This window comes from Thalassophryne amazonica, chromosome 12 (assembly GCF_902500255.1).
Source record: "Thalassophryne amazonica chromosome 12, fThaAma1.1, whole genome shotgun sequence".
NCBI lineage: Eukaryota > Metazoa > Chordata > Actinopteri > Batrachoidiformes > Batrachoididae > Thalassophryne > Thalassophryne amazonica.
The window spans coordinates 81548929-81572604 of NC_047114.1; the positions used below are offsets into that span (position 1 = coordinate 81548929).

At 38.8% G+C, this 23676-nt stretch overlaps 2 protein-coding genes across 2 annotated transcripts in view; both read left to right on the plus strand.

Moving 5' to 3' along the window:
* LOC117521291 (collectin-12-like) overlaps positions 1-7485 on the plus strand; it is a 141806-nt gene extending 134321 nt beyond the window's left edge. The window contains exons 19-23 of the mRNA XM_034182612.1: positions 1228-1315; positions 1433-1487; positions 1817-1970; positions 5880-6001; positions 6748-7485. Of these exons, the coding sequence (XP_034038503.1) occupies positions 1228-1315; positions 1433-1487; positions 1817-1970; positions 5880-6001; positions 6748-6961 (633 nt within the window). The 3' untranslated portion in view covers positions 6962-7485. The remainder of the gene's footprint in view (positions 1-1227; positions 1316-1432; positions 1488-1816; positions 1971-5879; positions 6002-6747) is intronic.
* Positions 7486-10031: 2546 nt separating this feature from the next.
* On the plus strand, positions 10032-23009 carry si:dkey-32m20.1 (transmembrane protein 236). The gene is made up of 4 exons (XM_034183196.1): positions 10032-10536; positions 12587-12659; positions 16047-16170; positions 22303-23009. The coding sequence occupies exons 1-4, from the start codon at positions 10286-10288 to the stop codon at positions 22932-22934; spliced, it is 1080 nt and encodes a 359-aa protein (XP_034039087.1). The 5' UTR covers positions 10032-10285; the 3' UTR covers positions 22935-23009.
* Positions 23010-23676: the final 667 nt, after the last annotated feature.

Sequence of the window (23676 nt, forward strand, 5' to 3'; positions counted from 1 at the left end):
TTGATGCAGATGTTAGTTTTGGGGATGAAAATTTACAGGGTGATTCCATAATTTATTCCTCAGAATTGAGTGAGTCCATATTTTTTTTTCCCCCTCTGCTTGGTCTAAAAAAGTAACCGTTACTGACTGCCACAGTTATTTTTCCTGATTTCTTATAGTGTTTCTTAAAGCCAGAAAGTTGCCATTTGAAATGACTTTAGTTTTGTGTCATGTCTGTGATCTGCTTTTTTCCTACAAAATTAAACAACTGAATGAACATCCTCCGAGGCCGGTGATTCCATAATTATTGCCAGGGGTTGTAGTAGTGTACTTTGTGCACTAAGAAATTGAAGAATGTAGCCAAGCAAACACGAGCTAACCAATAATGGATAAGCTAACCACTCCTAAGGCTCACACAGACGCAAATACATTTAATGAAATTCACAGCAGTTACACTGAAAAACTAACAGAAGTATTAAACGGGTAAAAACGCAGCAGCTATAAAATACACTAAACAGTTAAACAGGCGTGTAAAAGAAATGAAAAAATTATGACGGGTCCGAAATAGCTAACGCAAGCTAACCGCTAACGAAAATGGTAGCCGCTCCTAAGATTTTCCACAGGAGTAAAATATTTACTTAAAATTCACTGCAGTTCAACTGAAAAAAGAACAGAAGTATTAAACGGGTAAAAAAGAACAGCTATAAAAAGTAACAACGGAGAGGGGAGGGGTCGACCTAGCTAGCGATTCACAACAGGACTGTTGTTAAATAATGTTCAGAGTGGATACAATTAATAACCAGAAGAGTGCTAAACAGAAATAAAAGAAGCGTATACAACCGTGTGAAATTCAGAGTGGCGTCACAGCAACAAAACAAAGATGAGCCAATACTCTTTGGCTCATCACCATGTGATCCATACCCTTAAATCACTCACTCATTCACTCATCTTCAGCTGCTTATCTGGAATCTGGTGAACCTTTTTAAATATCAACTCATAACTTTAAGGGTAAATGATTAAACTGTGCAAAACAACACCTGGGGGGAAATTCATTTTATCTGTACTTACAATTTTTATTTCAACTGTTGGACTTTGCATGAAGAACATGGTGTTGGTGAATTCTGCAGCCACCCACTAAGGGGTGATGCAAGGCTTGACTTAGTTTCAGAGACTGTCCATATGTTAGGTTTTGTTGTTGTTGTTTTTAATAGTTTTTGATTGGACTGTGTCATGTGCAAAACCTTTCAGGATAAAATGGACCAGCTGCTGCAGATGATCCAGAGCGCAGATCCCACAGACAACCAATCAGACAGTGTAGAGTTACTACAGCTAGAAGGTAAACTGCTTTTAGGATTAAGACAGTCCATCAGTAACAGAATAAATGTAATAATGTGTGAGCGAAGATAAAATTAAGCAAAAGTTTTCTTAAATAATAATAAACATTTTCCATAAGGTGCCTGCAATCAAATGGGACCACTCATTGACCAGAAGTTAGAAGATATAGACAGGTATGTGGAAGAAATTACAAAACATTTCCTATTTAGAAATAGAATGCCATGAAATGGGAATTTCCAAATTAGAGCATATTCAACACATTATCAATCAGACGTGGGAGGAAGTCACTCTAGTCATGAATCAGCAAGTCTGAAGTCATAATGACCACCAGTTGTTTGCAAGCTGACTTGGGACTTGCAGATTCATGACTTGACAGTGACTTACTCCCCACCTCTTTTATCAAATTAAATCTTGGAGTTGTACAGACCTGCTAACACTTGTAACTCAGGCCTGCAGTAAAGGTTTATTGGAGGAACTCTATTTTGTGTATTTGTGTTGTCAGGAAGCACTCTGAGCTATCAGAGCTGAACGTGAAAGTGATGGAAGCGCTGTCTTTGTATGCCAAGCTGATGAATGAAGATCCAGTGTATGCTATGTATGCCAAGCTGCAGAGCCAACAGTACTACATGCAGCAGCCTGCCAACACTGTGCAGCAGGTGAAGTCAGTTTGTGTGAACCAGGATCAGTGAGACTGTCAGTTTGGCCAGCAGTAAATGATTTGACTGAGAGAAATGGTCGAAATCTGTGTTGAAAGTTTAGGAAAAAGCTTTTGATTCAGAACCACAGTAGGCTGTTTCCTGCTGGATGTAATGTTACACACTTTTTTGCAGGTTACTGCAGATCACCAGGGGCCTCATGTACAGACTTGCGTGGACTTTCTACTAAAACATGGTGTACACCAAAACCCTGAATCTGGCAAAAGCACAAAAATATTCAGATATACGTATGAAAGTGTGCGTAGGCATGAATTCACGGACGTTTCATTTGTACAGCCCACTGAACGTGGAATTGTGTAGAACCAAACTCCTCCCTGGCCGCACCTTATTTAAATATGCAATTTCATGTAAATAGGCCCTCTGAGCAGGGATTCCCCACGATGTCACATCAGACAACATAAACACAGGAAAGAAATTATACTATAGATGACTGGAAATGACGTGGAGACACGCAGGGACAGTTTCAGTGTGCTGTTAAAACTGATTAATCATGAAACTGGAAAAATGTGCGTGGGAGCTACAAAGCGTGTGTGTGTGAGGACACACAAAACCGCTGATGTTAAAAAGGTGAGGTGCGCCTCTGCTGACAGTGTCACATGCACGATTTGCACACGCGTTTATTGACAAATACTGAACACAGGAAGCCTGTTAAAAAGCTCTGCAGCTCACCATCAAGCAAAAATAAAAAGACAATAATAAAAACATTTGAATGCGCACTTGCCCAAATGTCTGTGCTGGTTTTCGTTCAGAACAGTTACACAAATAATCTATTTAAACACAATGGGCCTCATGTATCAACGTGCGTACGGCGATATTTGAGCGTATGTTGGATGTACGCCAAAACGGCTGCGCTACTTGGCATTTATCAATGTGGTCGTTGGCGTACGCTGCGCTGAAAATATACACCAGGTCGAGAGGTGGCGTAAATTATACACCAAAATGAACCAGCGCTGGAATCCACATAAAAATGAAACTGATCAACATGATAAACAGTGCCATTATACAAATCAATGCATATGTTACATAACACTTTCCTGATTATACTACATAATAATCAATACAAATCCCGCTTTTGCGGGATTGGTGGTCTATCGAGCACGATCCGTGGCCACAGCGCTGACTGCAAAGAAAGCGCTGCGCGCCTTTTTCTCCAGAGCCTGGAGCCAGAGCAGCGCTGAGCTTAACTTTATGTGGTGTGATCGTTTTAGACAATGAAATTGATAATTACAACTGTAGTGTTGTCATTCCCTTCGCCCGTGCTGCAATCAGGTTTTGTTTTCTCCATTCGTTTGTTACAATAAAATAAATAAAGAAATATGTTTTAAAAATAAAGAAATCTGAAAAATTAGGCGTGTCTTATTGAGCGAGCAAATATCCACATGTCAAGAATTATTGACATGTGAAAAGAGAATACAGTGGTCCCTCGCTATAACGCGGTTCACCTTTCACGGCCTCGTCGTTTCACGGAGTTTTTAGTACAATTTTGCATGCTTTTTTTTTTTTTTTTTTAGTGTTCTGCGTGTCTGTTTATAAGAATCTTCTCGCCCAGAAGAAAAGAGCACCAACAACTACTCATAACTGTTTGTCACTCGGAAACAGACACCTGCAGCCAGGTGTGAGTGGAAAAAGGCGCGGCTCCAGGACGCAGAGGCGCGATCTGTGAATTACTGGTCAGTCACTATTAATAATTTCTTATGTGTCCAACCTTGTACGTTGATCGTTAAAATTAAATTTGTTAGTTCTAAAAGCCATCATAATTATTTATAGGAAAACGTTCTATTTTTATTTCTCAAACAAATGTTTGGGCCTGAAAACAGTTTGGTCGTATTTTTCTACTAAGGTTTGAACTTTGAGAGTGTTTACACATGAGAGAAAAGTGAGAAAATGTTCATGCCTGATTGAGAAAGTGTATAAAGTGGTTTTACAGGGTTTTTACAGCTTTAAAACATCTATAATAATTGTAAAAAAATAATGCTGACTATGTCGCGGACTTCGCTTTTTAGAACGTAACTCCCGCAATAAACGAGGGACCACTGTAACACTTTTTTGATTATACTACAAAATAATTAATACGACGGCCGCTTTTGACGCTCTATTGGCACGCGTCGTGATTGGCGGAGTTCTTTTTCTTTGTCGTCTTCCTGGCTTCCATGTCGTAAAATGAGGGTGTGTCTGAAGCGGAGTCTGAATATTTATGGGCGTGTTTATTATAATTACGATTGTTTTCACCCGCCGCATTTATCAAGGTCACGTCAGGCGTACGCTGGAAATGGGCAGGTGCGCACTGCTTGATTCATGTCATGGCAGCTTTGGTGTACTTCAAATTTACACCGTAAATTTACGCCACAAGTGCGCAACGTTGATACATGAGGCCCAATGTTCATGTCTCTGATGTGCACATCACTCTGACGACTTCTTGTTTTCACACTATTAACGGCTCCCTGCGTCACCTGTACATGCGCAGATGGCACAATAGCTGTAGAAACATGCGCACGCCAGCCAGGATTTTTGCTTGACGCACCACAGATTTCCACGCTCAAGTCATTTTTGATACATCTGGACGTGGAGACGGGCGAGCGGCAGGTTTTTATGCGTACACACGCTTTGTACATGAGGCCCCAGATCACTCAAGAACATAGTAGTGATTAGAGCCAGAAATTCTACACACTGAGGCAGTGCATCAAGAAGGGGAGTAGGAAAAAAAAAAAGTCAGATATCAAGCATTAAGGCATTAGACACTAACAGTAAATATATTTTGGTGCTTATGAACTTATTCCCTACACTCCTCTTACCTTGTCGCATTGAGAAAATCAAGTCACTGACGTTAAGTCACAAGATGCAGAAAACAGTTCCTCACAAAGTTTTTTTTTTGCCCCATTCATTCTCTGGATGGCTGACATTAAAACCAGTTATCCTTTAAAATGACCTGTGCATAGATAGGATTTAGTGTCATCTAGTGGTGAGGTTGCAAAATGCGCTATGCTGGTGGCAGTCACAGCATCATTTCCCATCACATTTTTGCTTTTTGTGACCCCGATTCATGCTCTTTGTATTCTCTTGACCCCCTATTTCACAAAAAATAAAATAAATGAGGGATGTCAAACTTGCTCGCCTGCACTAGGAATTTCACTTTTTATCCCCCAGCATGAAATCGGGGGGGAGGGGGTGAGATTGCGTGTTACAGTGATCAGCATGTCCATCTGTTTACACTAGTTAGGGCAACATCTCAAGAACTAGTGGGCCAATTTCATCCATATCTAGCATAAGGGTGTACTTTGTATTATTGATTTGTGGGGACCGAGGAGAGACAACATGACTATTGTTTCTTCAGTCTTCTGTGCTGCAAAATGGGGGGGTGGCTTCCGTGGAGGGAGGGGGTGCTCCCCTGTAGATACGAAGGGCTTTTTTTTTTGTTTTTTTCAGTTTTTGAAAACCCGGTGATTCATTGTTGCAGGTAATTATACACTACTGAAAAGATGGCTATGAATATTCCATTTCTGTTAGTAAACACCCCTAAATCCTACACACTGTAGTTTTAAGGTTTGTTTATTCCAAAAGGTTTGACTGCACAGCCATTTATTTTTCAAGAAATATTTTATAATTCTGCAGCATTGTCAATAAATTTGCCCCAGTGTTATTATTAGTGATATGAAAGGTGGCATTAGCATAATGCTACATAATGCATGCTACCTGATGTTCCAGCTGTTATGTGCACTTACATTTGATGGGTGGTGCAGTATTACAACATGGCTGTTGATTTTGTTGGGAAACTAGCTTTTAGTGCCTTGCTGTGCATGAAGCTCCTGCAGTATGTGATTGTGTGTTTGCCCCTTTTACCTGTGTTTACAGGTTTACCCTGGCCAGCCTGCCTCAGGTTCCTATGCCATGAGCACCACTGGGGTGCAAGGTTATAGTGTTCCCATGGAGCAGATTCCAGCTGGCGCCCCCATTCCTGGTCACCCAACCCCCAGGTGAGATTCACAAACCTGTCAGTGCCGGCTGCCTTGAACACAAAGGCACATTCACATTAGTCATATTTTCATGTGGACACTGTTATGAATCAGTGTTCTTTGGGAGGTGGTGGCCTAGAGGTTGTGACTTAAGGATCCTTGGTTAGATTACTTGTCAAACAGGTAGCTCACTAAGATGGCCTTGAGAAAGGCTATATATAATCTCTCTTTGACCTCAGGGATCTAATGAGACGTCTTCACAGGAAACTGATACTCTCACAAGAGAATGAAGGGCCAATTATTTCTGGTCCTGGTGCTTAAAACTGGCGCAATACACTTGCTTCCCAATACGATGAGTATGGCAATTCCTGGATGCTTGAGAACGGTGGTTCTACAAGTATTTCAGTTTTCTGTTACTGCATATTGTGATTTATTTGCTTTTTGGAAGACTATACCATAGAGAAGTTAAATAATATACTTCTAAAGACTAGATATCATAAGTCTTCCATCCATTTTCTCATCCCATTTATTCCATTTGAGGGTCAATGGGTGAGACGTATGGCACGCCTTGGACAGTCTGTCAGTCTATCGTTCTGGGTTTTTAATGCACCACATTGTTGAAGGGTGTTTGGAGGGGTTTTTTTTTTGTTGTTTTTGTTATTTTCGCCTAAACTCAAGCTCGTGAGCATCACTAAGTGTGTTTTTTGTTCATGGTTCTACTTTCCTATAAAGGTGTAAATAATATATCTGCACGTCTTCTTCCCAAGTGACGCCCATATGTACATGGGACAGGCGCCAGTGTACAGTGCAGCCCCTGGCACGATGGCGCCAGCAGATATGCAGTCCTACCAGAACCCTGCCAGCGCCCCTGGTACGAATCCTGCAGGCATGACGCAGACGGCAAACTACAGCACCCCCTCTGGACAGAACAACGCACCTCCCCCAGACACTCAACAGTACTCAGAGAAAGCCTTGCTATAGGGCCTCCTCAGCTCATAGTAATGCTATTACATACACATCAACATGTACATGAGCTGATCTAATAGTGGTTGTAGATAATGATTTACTTTTTTTTTGTAATTTTGTTATCTAACTTTTATTGTGAACACCAGCTGGATGGGATACATTGCATTAGTAAATCAGTCACTAAGGAGTATTTTGTCTTTGGTATCTGGCATGCTTTGTTTTTTTTTTTGTTGTTTTTTTTGCAGTTCCTGAAAGCTGGTGCCAGTACAGTTATACTTGCTATTCCAGTTTTCAGAAGGGGTTATGTGGGCTTTCTGAGCTCATGGCCTCCCATTCATTCTCTTACAAATGTTTCATTATGCCTTCACCCAGCACGTCAAAGCTTTAAGGCAGCGATACACTACATGTTAATATAATGCAAAAGTGTGTTGCAGAATAACCATTTGCCCCTATGGTAATCCACACAGGAGCAGGAGGGTGGGAGTTTCACAACAAAATGGCTCTACCTGTAGCCCATGCAGAGTTATGGAATGACAGAGGAAAAAAATTCTATATATGGTGTATCAAAAAATGTACCCAAAAGTACTCTGAAATATGAATACCAGGAATTGGTTTTACTAGGAAATAATGTTTTTCTCATTTTAGGAACCCTAAAGTTTGTTCTGCAAGACATGAAAGTCAAGGAAAAATAATGTAATTGACCCTAATTCAGAGAGCAAAAATCATTGAGTTCTGTGCAACACATCCTCAGTGCTGATTTGCATCTCTTTCCATAGAAAATTCAGTCTGAGTGAACTAACTCCCTAGCAAATGGCAAGGAGACTTGAGTTTGCTACGTAGTTTTCCAGAAAACTGGAGATGGATGATTTGTTTCTTAGGAAACTTCAGATAAGGAGGTTACATTGATCATGTGGTATAAAAGATAAAGGGTTAAAACATCAAAAAGGCAAGACTGAGCTAAAACTGTGCATTGAGGAGAAAATTACATGCTTCAATCACATGGTCATGCAGAACATGTCTGATAATATTGATTAGTTATTCTGTGTTGTCAAAATACATTTTGACTTTTTTTTGAGGCGCATATATATGTGTATATATATATGTATGCGCACACAACCACTCAAATGTTTGGTACTGTGTGTATGTGTGCATATATGTATATGAATAAAATGACAGGTTGTACTACACTGAGCGCTCAAAAAGCTGCTGTGCGCGCACGATATGCATCTTCCCATAAATGAATTTCTCTTCCATCATGTCATAATGCAGATTCATATTGCATAGTTGTGTATTATATGGCCGGCTTCAGAACTTTTCTTTGGACTTTAATTGGGTCATTGTTTTCCAAAATTATTTTCAAAGCTCTGACAGTCATATGTTTTTTTTATTATATATATATACAAGAGGACCTGTCAATTCTTCGTTGCACTGCTGAAAATTTGCTTTGAATGAGCTTGTATAACCGCAGGCAGAGGATGTTAAACACCATTCATATGCAAATACTCTGATTAACTGTGACACGTGTAGGCATTTTTGCACATCACCCTAAACACGCACACTGGAACTACACAAATGTGTATACACACGCATGCACCATCTGGCACATCCTCAGCAGTCTGATTGTCTCTTTATTCGCGTACTAACAAGGAGACAAATCAAAACACGCTTCAGCCACAGTGTTTGCTCTCTCACAACAATAGTGTGACAAACTAATAAGTTTTAATCACACAAAGGACACTACCGTTAGCAATGCTAAAAATGTTAGGCTACTACGTTCTCTATATCTGCAACTTTTAGAAGTACTAAAAACTGAAGTCTTTTTTTTTTTTTTCTTTCTCCAGAGGAGGGTTTTAGTGTGCACATAATTCTTGTGTATATACAGAACTGAAGATGACCTCATGGTGGGCTGCATGTTAGCACAGTTCCAGGGATCGTACTTTGCATTGAAGGCGAACTCTGCACTGACCCTAGTGGGTTAAAGATGAATAGTCTCAAAGGGCAAAGGGAACAACACGTCCACGTTCAGAAAAAGGCTCAAGACCACAGTAGTGGCAACATTATCTCACATTCATTTGAGTTTGTATCACTATAATAGATTTACTCTTTGGTGCTGTAGTGTTCCTTCAAAACTGTCGCTTCAAGTTATTTAAATGTAATCGTAGCTGAAGCAGATCTGAGCAGGTTTCTCTGATCCGGAACAGTGGAGTCTGAATTCCACGCTTCTTGTCTCGGTGTCGCCTAAGCTTTCGTGAACTCAGTTCTGTGACTTCACCAATAGCCAATGACTAATTTTTTTTTTTCTTTTTTTGCCATCACATCGATATCAAATGAAGGAATTCTGTTGTAACTTTCAGGTTTTGTTAAAATTTCTGAATGAACACTCATCTGAGTGTTTTGTCATTTCAGATTCTCTCCAGGTATTTCAAACATCCTACTTTTTTGTCTTTTATGCTTTTAATAAAACTCCAAACTTAACTTCAGCTTGGTACCTGCATGAATTTTGTAAAGAGGTCATTGAATTTACCCAAAACCTGTATTGAGCGTTCATTTACTGCCTCGGAGACGAGGAATCTGACTTCTTGCTGCCTTCAGCTGAACGTTGGTTTGCTGCAGTGTTAAATTTGTCATAATTCGGAGGGTTGACAATATGAAAGTGGCAGATATTGCAGTGTTGCAGAAGGCGTTTAATAATCACCCTTCGTCCTGTTGCGATGCTGCATTTAACTGCAGCCTTGGTGTAACTTTATTGTACAGGATTGACATGCTGCCTGCCTTTTTTTGTTTTTAATCCATCATTGTAAAGTTTTTGTCTAGAATTGTATCCTGCTGTTTGTATGCATTCTTTTAACCATACCTAATTGATATTTAAAATAAAACCAGGCCAAATGTACATAATAGTATGACTCTCTTGTGGTTTATTTGAGATTTTAGAGGGATAAATGTGTGTGGGTGGGTGGGTGGTGTTCACCACTAGATGTAAATCACTGGATATGTTCAGAGACCTAAACGACTTACCTGCTGATCTCACTGTTTGGAGAGTTGTTCAACAATATTAATCATGTTGCTCATCTATTGTCATCGTGTCTTTTGAAACAGACATGTTTTGTTGATGGAACTCTGAAGTTGATCAGCTGTCGCCTCTGTGCTGTTTTCTCCTTGTTGGGTGTGCTTGTCTTTGTAAACTCATAAAAACTTGAGCGTGACCACCTCATTACCTCTGCAATAAAAGAGGACAGTCTGCAGTCTCCGTGTGCAGAGTCCACCGGCTCTACGAGTTCTTTCATATGAGATGATTGTGCCTGTCTTAAGATTCTGAACAGAAGTCGCCCTACAGGAACCATGCCTTCGAGGAAGACTATCAAACTCGTTGTATATGAGGTGCTGGAGTTTGCAGCCCTCAGCATTCCCATCTTTGTCATCACGGAGAAGTTTGCCCGCCTGGTTTCTGATGTGGAAAGATGGGATGAAATATCGTATTGGCTGGTGGTGGCAGCCTCTATTGCTTACGTAACCTCTGTGGCCCTCCTGGTATGGTTGCCGCTCAAATATCTCAAGAAGCGGTACAGGTCCATCACGGAGACCGCACAGTGGTGAGTACACCCGGTGGTAAGTGCTGTTGGGAACAGGCACATCCTTTTCAAAGGGTCACGCTGAACAAAAATCAGTTAAATCTATTTTCAAGGTAAGTATTTTGTGGGTTTTGTGTTAAACATCTGCAAGACTGTGCATGTCAACCATGGCTTCAATGTAGAATTTTAGTCTGAATCAATAATTTACACTTTTAAAATAATTGTTCCCAAAGAGGTTGGAATCCAATGAAATAGAAGTTAATAAAGTTCTAGGTAAGTATGATGTAAAGATGTGTGGGTGATTCTTAGACTACGGGCACTTATGTCCTTTGATCATATTGTATGAAAAACAGAAAAAACACTTTTATAGTTATCTTTACAATGAAAGTGTGTTAAGAAATGTGTTCCAGTAGTCTGTGATGACTTTCACCTTTTTTCAGCATCATTATATGCAAATATTGCTGTTTTGTGCTTGTCCCACACCCAGACTTTTGATCTTCAATGATAAAAATGAATGGTAAAGAAACGTTTTTTCTAATGTTTTAAAATATCTCTGAATAAAATCAGTAAAATAATCAAAACATAATTGGGGTATTCAATGTCATACAACTGTTGTGATTTTTTTTTAAACAAAATGTGGTTGTCCCACACTATTGCCGTAATTTCCACCACAACACTGTAATGTCCCTTTAAACAGTTTGTATGAAAGATTGTTTGGGTAGTTTCTATGGAGATAAACAGTGACATCAGCACATGTATGTAGCGCCAAATCACAGTTGCCCCAAGGCGCTTTATAGTGTAAGGCAATGGTGTGGTGGAAATTACATTTACAAGGCCAATAGTGCCTGTAGTTAAAGAATCACCTGTGTATCTTTTTAGACATTTTAAAACGCAATTGACAGGTTATATTTTGCTCTACAACACTCGCTAATGGTGCAGTTAAGCTAGGTCATAATGCTGGATACATTAGCCTATTGCTTGGGTTGCCATCTTTTTAAAGGCAATGAATAAAGTTACACAAAACACGGTTTACCGCTTGCACCAGAAATGTTTATGGAAGGAGACAGTCGGACTTCTGGTCCATAACTACTGAATGATTTACAATCAATTTTCACCAAAAAAACAGGCTTTTCTTGATACAATATGGCGGATGAAAATATTGTAGCAATGAGCACTACTCGTTTTTCCATCTGTGGTTTTGCCTAACTGGAGCTCCAACATTATCTTTCTTTATATGTTAGCCTTAGCCTGTCCATCAGACATTGAAGTTGACGTCTTAACACCAACATTAGTAAGGCACATGTACAACATACACTTAATTTAGCATAAACGTACTTAATTTAACATAAAGAAACCACCCTGTTTTTTTTTTTTAAACAGTAGGTATCATTATTCCAACCATGTAAAACATGAAAGAACAAAATTGCATGCTCTGGTCTCAGCGATCATAATGATTATTAATAATGAATATAAACACCTAATAGATGGAACACACTGATATTAACCCTGTCAGCATCACGACCATAAGCAATCCACAACTGGGATAGATGTAATGGTAAATGGACTGCATTTATATAGCGCTTTTCCATCTGCATCAGACGCTCAAAGCGCTTTACAATAATGCCTCACATTCACCCCGATGTGAGGGTGCTGCCATACAAGGTGCTCACTACACACCGGGAGCAACAGGGGATTAAAGACCTTGCCCAAGGGTGATTTTCCAGTCAGGCTGGGATTTGAAACAAGGATCTTCTGGTCTCAAGCCCAATGCCTTAACCACTACACTTTCACCCCCCATATAAAAATAATTTATTGCAAACAAAATGTCTGTTTGTAATAAAAGAAGGGGAAATTAATGTTAAGAACTGATTTATCATTATTTCAAATAAAAATGTTTCTTCTGAAACATTTTAAAACTTAAGTTGCTGGTTATGTATTTTCTGCGAGCGATCACCTGTTTCTGGTTTTGAACCGAAATCTTTGGTTCAAACTGTCCTGTAATGCTTAAAAAAACGAGTATTCATCAAAACACCATCAAGGTTGTTAAAATATAAACTGATGTGTTTTTCAGGAGACCAATAGCTTTGGCGTACCTCGTCCTGTGCACGCTGCCCTGCTTTGCTGTTTTAATAGCCAGTTCCAAGGTAAATACCACCATCTTTGTCACAAAATAATTCAATCCATAGTTAAATAGCAACTGTTGATGTTCCATCATGCTCGGATGGATTCGTTGAAGAGGCGTGTTTCTTGTAAACAGTCTATTTCTGGTGAAAGCTTGACTTTCTGACTGCTTATTGTTCCAGAATATTTTACTCGCTGTTATCACTCACTGAAGACGGCACTTTATGCTATAGCAGACTCACATTGCTGCTCCTCAGTCTCACAACATTTAAATTTAAAGGACAATTTTCATCCAAAGCTTTTGTCAACCCGCACTTTGAACTAACAACATCATAACTTAGAAATATTTCCTTCATCATAAGACTATGCTCACTCTGAGGTATTCAGTAACCCAAGTTATCCATTAACCCAAAATTTAGAACCATTTTTACAAACGAGCACAGAGTTTACACTATAAATAATCACTTACTTACAGAAGCACATCCAACCAGACCTTCAACATTTGGAAACTAAGCCATTGGAATTTCTTGGGCTTGCTTTTTTAGGGTCTGCTCCTTTCTCTGCCCCTGACCAGGGCAGCAAATCTACATCTGGACTTGGTCCCCGGGTGCCGGACTGTGGCTGCCCACTGCTCTCAGTGGTTGGATTATGTCTAAGTCTGGTTAGGATGATGTTAAGATAAGATCAAATTTATTTGATCTACGGTGCCACATATTTGACACAGATTCATGCAAATTAATTCCTTGTGATGGAACCATAATGTACGGTTCATGTGTGGCCTGAAATGTAATCACTTCTGTCCAAAAGTAAACAAATTTATTCTTGACTAACATACAAACCTTCTAATATATTTAATATTCACTACAAGCTGGTTGAGTTAAATGGTTACAGTATAACCATGGGTTTGACCTTTCAATACAAAAGTCATTTGACCTATAGAATGATAACATGGCTTCATATTAGTGGTAAATAGCAACCATAAGTGTATATTTAACCAATTCTTTGCAATAGCCCCTGTATCAGGTCTAAAATTTTTACATTATTATCTTGACCTTTAATTAATTTTTCCTAAATTTGATCAAAAATCAATGATATTTTATGTTTTGAGTCTACAGATGTCTTGGAAATACTTTTCTTCCGGGTAGTAGTTCTTAGATCTTTTCTTGGTTTAGTCTTGTCCATGGATTTAATGGATGTAGTAGTATTAAATATCATCATAACCTATAACAACCATGGGGTTTTGGGGGGGTGTGATGTAGTGAGGTGCCCTGTGAAGCCAAAAACAATACATCCAAAAAGACTATATACAACATTTAAATGGAATTAAATTAACATTTTATTTAAAACCAGACATTGGGCATACACACACACATCAGCATCAACAAATCAATAGATCCTGGAATAAAGGCAAACAAGTGTTGCAACTAACATTATCAGATTCTGTTATAGGCTTTAGCGTTATAGAATATATTATTATTTGTTGTGTTCAGAATTGCTTATTATTCTCAAAAAACTGAATCAAACATTACATTTTTGTGTTTAAAAAAATGGCAGTGAACAATTACAAAACTTGTAAAATATTATGTATTATTTTATTATTATACATTTATCAGCTGGCATGGGTCCTGTGACATTTGAGTTTTTTTCCAGGCAGGAAGTGCTGCAGTGCCCCCAGCATCCCATTTGCCACTATGCCCATGGGTTCCGGCTTGCAGTGTTCTAGATGAAACTCTGCTGGGCTAAATGTATTTTACATTACCAAAGCTCCACTTTACTATGAGCTGTAATATCTTTACTTATCTGAACAGTATTTCCCGAGTATAAATCGAACTGGAGTCTAAGTCAAACTTTTTTTTGTATCATTGGCTCTTTTAATTTGGGATTTTTGTGTATTGCCTTGGTGTGCTTTTTATTAGTGCCATTTATTCTTTCATTATTAGAATTTATTTTTTGTTTGTGCATTCCTGGAAAACCCTAAATAAATATATTATTATTATTATTGTTAATAATGAAAGTGTGATATTTCAGTATATAAGTTGCACAGGTGTAGAAGTCACAGGACTTTTACTCCAGGAAATACTACTATGACTTTGCCATTGAGCCCGTTTACATGCACACTAAAAACCCGTTTATTATCTGAACACTGGAGTTATCTGATTATTCAAGTGGTCATGTAAACGGCAAAATCTGATATGCTTTACGACCATTATCTGATTATGAGACATCAGATTAACACACGTAGATTTTTCCCTAATAGGCCGATTTCTTTGGTACACATATACCATACCACTTTTTATTGATATAGCACATTTCACAAACAGTGCTGTACAAAAAAAGCACATACACACTCACAGAGGACCACACACAATACACAATACGATTAATCTGATTTATTTCAGTCTTTTACATCTGCGCATGTCCGTTGTGCTTCACTGTTGTGCTTCACTGTCTCTCACCTGTCCTTACTCTGAATACGCATCCAGCCGGGTCCCTTACACAGGATGGCTTCCTTTGAGAGTCCGCTGTGTGCATCCAAAACAAATGTCCAAAAACGCATTTCAGTGTAAGTACGTCAATGTCTTTTTTTGTTTCAATGTTTTGTTTTTTTTTGCGATCTATGCAGTTTATATTATATTCAGCATATATTTACATATATGCTGGATTTGAGCGGAGTTTGCCATGGTTGAAAAGCATGACATCATATTTCTTCACTGTTCATGCGCAAGAACATTAACTCCCCCGCATCTCCTCGCTGAGAAACAGAGAGAGGAGAGAGAGAAATGTTGCTTTTTTTTCTTTGACATGGAGCTGCGATCCGTCTGTCCTTTCTCTACTTCAAAAGACATCTGTCTAATGGACCGAAATCTTGTAAACCAGGTTTTTCTGATTATTGCATTACCGAAGTGCATATAAACACGTCTGTTCTGATTACTCCCAGTTATCGGATTATTATGATAATGTAAACAGGGTCACTGCTCTTGTGTAATTGTGACAGTGCCGTCTCCATTCTTGGATTCCACTGTGATCAGTGCTGTTATTCTAGATTATGCACGCTTAATGTTCAACATTATATCGGGGAAACTTCAAACAAATGAGATGTTGCTGCTTTATTTTGTATTTGTCACATATCCACCTATTCTGTTGGAAGCAGAATGGACATACGAGGGTAGGCTGAAAAGTTCTAAGGCTCACTATGATACAATTAATGCATTAACTGCATCATAGTGAGCCTTAGAACTTTTCAGCCTACCCTCGTACAGGACCAAAACAATACCTGGACCTTATGTGCTGCAACGCATGGCTGCAAATGACCGGAGTCTCTTTTCTAGTTCAGCCAAATGCAATGACTTTTAATTTTATTTCTTCCTGCCTCATCCCTCACATCATTTCTCACATCTTTTGGTTCTTAGGTGCAGGTAGACGGAGGACAGCGGATTGACCAGTTCACAGAGCTGCCAGTTTCATTAGTGCTGTTCTGTCTCATCTGTGTGGACGTCATCGAGAGGATTCGCTCGTGCAGCCTCACTGGACATTGTGAGGATTTTCACCTATTAAAAATGACCCTCCATTAATCAGTTGGCACACGTTCAATGCTCTGCTGTGGTGGCACTAAAAATAATCCATCAGGACTGCTCATCTTCCATTTGGAGAAACGAGTCTCACTCCAAAGTATTTCCCAAAATCAGCTGCTTTTTTTTTTTTTTTAAAGGTGATGCTGACAATTACATCCTTTTCAGTTCATCCATGACTTCCAACTTTAGGTATTAAAATTTGTATTCAGGAAGACAGGAACAGACAGTAAAATGAAAATGCCTATGCTAAATACACAGCAGCACAGGGTAAAAAAATAACCTAAACTAAAAGAGTCATTACTCAGTAAGCAAGAAATGTCTCCACGACAAAAATACAGCATCTCCCTCTATAGATGCAGAGCAAATTAGATCTTGTTGTGCGTTCCAGTCAGTATTTCCCAGATATGTCCAACCATGAATGAACTCTGCGTCTGAAGTTAGAAATCCAACTTGTCAACTCATTTAATACCCAGAGTTCCACAATCCAAGATGGCTGTCCAAACTACAGCTAACAATGGTGTTAGCTGTAGTTTTTGATTTTATTTTTGCACTTTTATTGTAATAAATCATACACAGAGTACTGTCCTGCTGTTTGTGGACATGTTGCTACGGTGTTTTTAATGCGTGAAATACTACAAGCTGTGTTGTTTATCAACTGGTGCTACTAATATTGGCTAACCTAACAGATGTTGCTAGCAGTGACTGGCTACACTATGCAACAAACCCAGCACTTAATTGAAGAGACACTGTGCAACTCTGGCAATTTTTTTTAAGGTTTTCGCACTTATTTTGGTCGCATTCTTTTCTATGGAGCTCCCCCTACAGCTCGGAGTACATATTTCACAAAACTCTCATAAAGACTCACTGCCCCCGCCTTCCATGTGCATTTGTTTTTAGTGGATCCATTGATCACAATCTGTCACGCTCTTTTTCTCTTCCTCGCTTCCTCTGACAGCAGTTTTGTTTGCTTTTTTGCTCTGCCATGATGAGGAACATTTAAGAAATAAATCCTTTGTTGGGTTGTCCTGATAGCTGCTAGCTGGCCAGTGCCTCAATAGGGAAGGCTTGCATATGTTCTCGTGCCATAAAATAGTTTGTGTTTCTCACGAGACCAGACTTCCCCGTTCAAAGGAGACCAGGTTGATGTCCCTAAAGTTGCAAGGCTGGTTTTCCACGATGTGACACTACGGAGACATCCTCCGTTCTCCCCAGAACTAGTCACTTTGTGATTATAATTATTCCAAAACTGTAAAATTAAGGTAAAAAAAAAAACACTCATGTCAACTTTTGCACAATTTATCCTTTTCTGTGAGGCCTCTTTGGTGGATCACACTGCAAAAACCGTCCCTCTCAATATAAGCCAAATCTAAAATGTAGCCAAATCTGCCAATGGTGTAACAAAAATTTACTTGGTTATAATTCTCAAAACTAGCAAAATGTCTAAGCACTGAATAATCAAAATGTGCCTTAAAACTAGACAGAATTCTTATTTTAAAATTAGCCTCGGTCTTAAAATAAGAAAAGCAATCTTGTTCCCTTGCTTGGATGATTTGAAATTCATTGCCTTTCCTTTTTACTGGCTAAATACAGCTTGATATTGGCTAAAAAAAAAAAAAAAAACCTTCTTGCAAAAAAGTGAGATACATCTTCTTAAAATAAGACATTGTTTTCTAATGTAAATAATGCTTGACAAGATTATTTTTCTATTGCGACATAAATTAAGTCAAATTTTCTTTAAACGTGTCTTTTTTTACTTTCTTAGATTTCAGTTTTTGCAGTGCATGTATTAGTTTGTAGCACTATGTACGCCAAAATCTTTTTGTTTTTTGACTTGCAGTGATGTGCAGAAACTGGAACACATTTACTTTGAGTGTGGCGTCATTCCCAAGCCCAATTCCAATGAAGTTGGGGCGTTGTGTAAAATGTAAATAAAAACAGAATACAATGATTTGCAAATCCTCTTTAACCTATATTCAATTGAATACACCACAAAGACAAGATATTTAATGTTCAAACTGATAAGCTTTATTGTTTTTGTGCAAATATTTGCTCATTTTAAAATGGATGCCTGCAACATGTTTCAAAAAAGCTGGGACAGTGGTATGTTTACCACTGTGTTACATCACCTTTCCTTCTAACAACACTCAATAAGCATTTGGGAACTGAGGACACTAATTGTTGAAGCTGTGTAGGTGGAATTCTTTCCCATTCTTGCTTGATGTACGACTTCAGTTGTTCAACAGTCCAGGGTCTCTGTTGTCGTATTTTGTGCTTCATAATGCGCCACACATTTTGAATGAGTGACAGGTCTGGACTGCAGACAGGCCAGTCTAGTACCCGCACTCTTTTACTACGAAGCCACACTGTTGTAACACGTGCAGAATGTGGTTTAGCATTGTCTTGCTGAAATAAACTGGGACGTCCCTGAACAAGATGTTGCTTGGATGGCAGCATGTGTTGCTCCAAAACCTGGATGTACATGGGTGATTCTTTAACTACAGGCACTATTGGCCTTGTAAATGTAATTTCCACCACACCATTGCCTTACAATATAAAGCGCCTTGGGGAAACTGTTTGTTGTGATTTGGCACTATATACATGTGCTCTGATGTCACTGTTTATCTCCATAGAATCTACCCAAACAATCTTTCATACAAACTGTTTAAAGGGACATTACAGTGTTGTGGTGGAAATTACGGCAATAGTGTGGGACAACTACATTCTGTTTAAAAAACTCACAACAGTTGTATGACATTGAATACCCCAATTATGTTTTGATTATTTTACTAATATTTTATTCAGAGATATTTTAAAACATTAGAAAAAAACGTTTCTTTACCATTCATTTTTATCATTGAAGATCAAAAGTCTGGGTGTGGGACAAGCACGAAACGGCAATATTTGCATATAATGATGCTGAAAAAAGGTGAAAAAGTCATCATAGACTACTAGAACAAATTTCTTAATACACTTTCATTGTAAAGATAACTATAAAAGTGTGAAATTTCCCCTTTTTTCTGTTTTTCATACAATATGATCAAAGGACATAATAAGTGCCCGTAGTCTAAGAATCACCCACCTTTCAGCATTGATGGTGCCATCACAGATGTGTAAGTTGCGCATGCAGTGGGCACTAACACACCCCCATACCATCACAGATGCTGGCTTCTGAACTTTGCGCTACTAACAATCTGGATGGTCTTTTTCCTCTTTTGTCCGGAGGATGATTTCCAAAAACAATTTGAAATGTGGACTCATCAGACCACAGCACACTTTTCCACTTTGCATCTGTCCATTTCAAATGAGCTCTGGCCCAGAGAAGGCGGCTGCGTTTCTGGATGTTGTTCATGTATGGCTTTCGTTTTGCATGGTAGAGTAGACTTGCACTTGTAGATGTAGTGATGAACTGTGTTAACTGACAATGGTTTTCTGAAGTGTTCCTGAGCCCACGCGGTAAGATCCTTTACACAATGATGTCAGTTTTTAATGCAGTGCCGCCTGAGGAATCGAAGATCACGGGCATTCAATGTTTGTTTTCGACCTTGCTGCTTACATGTAGAAAGTTCTCCAGATTCTCTGAATCTTCTGATTATATTATGGACTGTAGATGATGGAATCCCTAAATTCCTTGCAATTGAATGTTGAGAAACGTTGTTAAACTGTTGGACTATTTGTTTTTCATGCAGTTGTTCACAAAGTGGTGATCCTCCTTTTATTCCCAATCATGACACTCCCAATTAGTGTCCTCAGTTCCCAAACACTTATTGAGTGTTGTTAGAAGGAAAGGTGATGTAACACAGTGGTAAACATACCACTGTCCCAGCTTTTTTGAAATGTGTTGCAGGCATCCATTTCAAAATGAGCAAATATTTGCACAAAAACAAAGTTTATCAGTTTCAACATTAAATATCTTGTCTTTCTGGTGTATTCAATTGAATATAGGTTGAAGAGGATTTGCAAATCATTGTATTCTGTTTTTATTTACATTTCACACAACATCCCAACTTCATTGGAATTGGGGTTGTCAGTGGAACACGACATGAGTCAGAAGGTCAGTATTTTTGGAGTGCTAAGAAATGATGCTAAGGCAGCTTATTGTTGGTATCCATAAACAACAATTTTGTCTAATTTCTCGTCAAAATATCTAACTTACACTTGATTGCAGTCACTTAAGTAAAATTTTAGTCAGACATGATCTTTTTTTAACATGATACAACTTATAAATATTGCTTTGAGTCATATTTGAGGCAAAACAAGCTTTTAGACTCACCATTTTAAGCTGCTGTGTTTGTGAAAGTTTTTTTTAACTTACAATTTAAAAACATTTTCTTTTCATGTTTAAAAAAATCTTCCTGTGGAACATAGGAAAAATCAGTCAAGAAATTTTTTTTTTTAAATAAAAACTAATTTGAGCTATTTGCAAGGATTTGCAAGTCTTACACCACATTGCCTAAAACAAATTATGTAATTTTGTCATCCACAATAAATTATGTATTTTTAAAGGTGAAACGTGGGTCACATGTTTTATATATTTATGAACTTGGAATAGAATGTAGTCTTTTCGCAGCCAGCCAGGAAATCCTCTCACCTCTTATCAGTTCCCATCAGCAAAAAAAAAAAAAAAAATCTGCTGCAGCCAGATGTTACGCGGGTGTCCACAGGGTGTAGTCTGGTCACTGCAATCAGCAGCAATAAAACGCTGCATGCTGGCTCTGGCTCAGGAAAACGTGCCATAATGTCGCAGCAGGTGACCTCTGGATGCGTGAAACGGGTCTCGTCTTTAAGTAACGACTCATTTGAGACAGTCATTCTATCAGAACTAAAGGATTCTCAGAACAGATGGGTCACTGTGCAGCGGGGCAAATGATTAAAACAAAACAAAGCAGGAAAAAAAAAACATCTCTGGAGTGCAGACCTGAATGTCTCATTCATTGCATGCAATGTTGAAAGAAACAAACTAGAAGAGCACTCAGAGTGAACACTTCAAAGTTCAAGCAGTTCTTCGTTTGCGTCTGACTTTTTTATTGCTCCTTTGATCTCTTGAACATATTTTTAGTGTCCTGGTAACTGATTTGTAATCCTAATCTTGGTTCCTGATTACTAGTCTTTGATCCTGACCATTGGTCTTGCTTAGTGGCCATTAATCCTGATCACTCACCAGTATTTAATTCCTGATTATTGACAGGATCATAATCTTTGTTCATTATCACACATTTTGTTCCTGATTGCTGGTCTTTGATTATGATCACTCACGTTTTTTTCTGATTGCTTAACTGCAATCATAAACTTTGTTCCTGATCACTCATCTTTGATCCTGATTGCTGATGTTTGATCCTGACCTTTGTTTGTGATTACAGACATGTGATCCTAACCTTTGATCCTGATTGCTGAACTGTGACTCCAACCTTATCACTTTTTGATCCTGATCGCAGACCTTTAATCATATCATTCCCTTTTGTTTGTGACTACCGATCTCAGATCCTAATGTTTGTTCTTGATCATTCATCTTTGATCCTGATCACTCACCTTCTGTTTGTAATTATTAACTAGTATTCTGATCTTTAATCCTTATTGCTGACTTTTGTTTGATTGCTGAACCGTGACTCCAACCTAATCACTCATATTTGATCCTTACCTTTGATCCCAATCGCTGGCATTTACAATCACATCACACTCCTTTGTGATTATTGATCTGAGATCCTAATGCTCATTCTTGATCACTTATCTTTGATCATGATTGCTGACCTTTGATTCTGATAAGTTACTTTTTTTATTACTGACAATATCCCAAACTTTGATCCTGGTTGATAACCTTTGTTCCACTCATCTTTTATCTTGCTTGCTGATGTTTGAATCTTGCCAAGGAGGTTAATTTTCATTATTTGTCTGTCTGCTTTGTTGAACTATGATACCTGATTCAAAAGATCAAAGGCAGCACCCGCCCCTGATATGGATCTACACTGAAATTCAATCTACTTTTCCTTGTTTCGTTTCTTTCTTTGTCTATATGAACTGTATTTTCTTATGCTACATTATATCTGAATGTAGCGTAGGCACTGCGTTAACAGTTGGCATGTTTACGCGTTACCAACAGATGGTCTGGATTCTGACTTTGATATGTCGGGCCCCGTCCTCACCCACCTGGGACATGTGAACACGGTATCAGGCTTGCAGCACCCTGACGGAGGCCAGAACGGGATGCCTCATGGCTGTCCAGAGACCAGAAATGGAGTCACCTCAGGGAGGCTACAGGATGCAAACAGATCATCCAACCACTTGACGTACAGCTCCCGGGTACCTGACACCGCCTACCTGTACTCCTCACGTTCACATTCCCACTCTGGACGTCTGAGCTTTCTATGGAAGAAGGACAGCCGGGCAGAGATGTTTGTGGATAGTTTTCTGTTCTGGTTCGACACAGTGGAGATGGTGAGAGTGGTGGGTGAGCCTTCAGTCTTCTATTCAGCCTGGGTGTTGCCTGTCTACATTTTAGCCTTCCTGTCCGCTATTCGGGTGGCTATCGCTCCTCAGAGTCGCTTATTGTCCATCGCTAGCGTCGTTCTGCAGGACTTTCCTTTCTTTATCTTTCGAGTTGTTCTGATTGCTGTTTTTGGTTATGTAACACCGGTGTTATATGCACTGAAAAATGTACTAGTGAGCCTGAGTTTGATCTATTTTACATTCCTGACCAAGCTGAAGCCTTTCAGAAGGGAGTGCATGTTTTAAAGGTGGTTCTGCGTATTTACAAGCACCTGCAAACATGCAGCTGCTTCTACCGAGTGAGCAACAGCAAATCAACATGTCAAAGATTCGAGATCTAAGGGCGACTTTTGATGCCCAACTGTGGATTTTTTTTTGGTGGGAAAAAAACATGAATATGTATTTACTCGCGGCCTGACATCAGGTGTAAGCGGTGGTAAAAGTAGCATTGTAGAACAATATGAGCAACTAGAAAATTTGTGAACATGTTTCAAAAATTAGTGATGTCAGGATACATCATGTTCCAGAACGGTGACTAGTGGGATGTGTAGAGCAGACTGTCGACATACGGTTACGATACGCAGTCATCAGCATCTACCCTCTGCTACATAAATCCATTGAAAAGCCAACAAACACTCGTGTAATGGGAATCGTGCATATTTGGGTGAACTTGGCAATAATCTGCAAGAGTTGGAAATCATTGGTTACATTTGTTTGCAAGCTTTCATATAATAGTTAATACAAATTTGCCAGCTGCTTTAATAAATCTGGTCTGATTTCTTAAATTTTGGAATTGAGATAGAATAGAATAGTCTTTATTGTAAAAACAAGACATCATATATACACTCAACAAAAATATAAACGCAACACTTTTGGTTTTGCTCCCATTTGGTATGAGATGAACTCAAAGATCTAAAACTTTTTCCACATACACAATATCACCATTTCCCTCAAATATTGTTCACAAACCAGTCTAAATCTGTGATAG

Coding starts and splice junctions, on each gene's coding strand:
- si:dkey-32m20.1 (XM_034183196.1), top strand. CDS start 10,286: ATGCCTTCGAGGAAGACTATCAAACTCGTTGTATATGAGGTGCTGGAG. Junction 10,537..12,586: donor ATCACGGAGACCGCACAGTG/GTGAGTACACCC, acceptor TGTGTTTTTCAG/GAGACCAATAGCTTTGGCGT. Junction 16,171..22,302: donor GTGCAGCCTCACTGGACATT/GTGAGGATTTTC, acceptor CGTTACCAACAG/ATGGTCTGGATTCTGACTTT.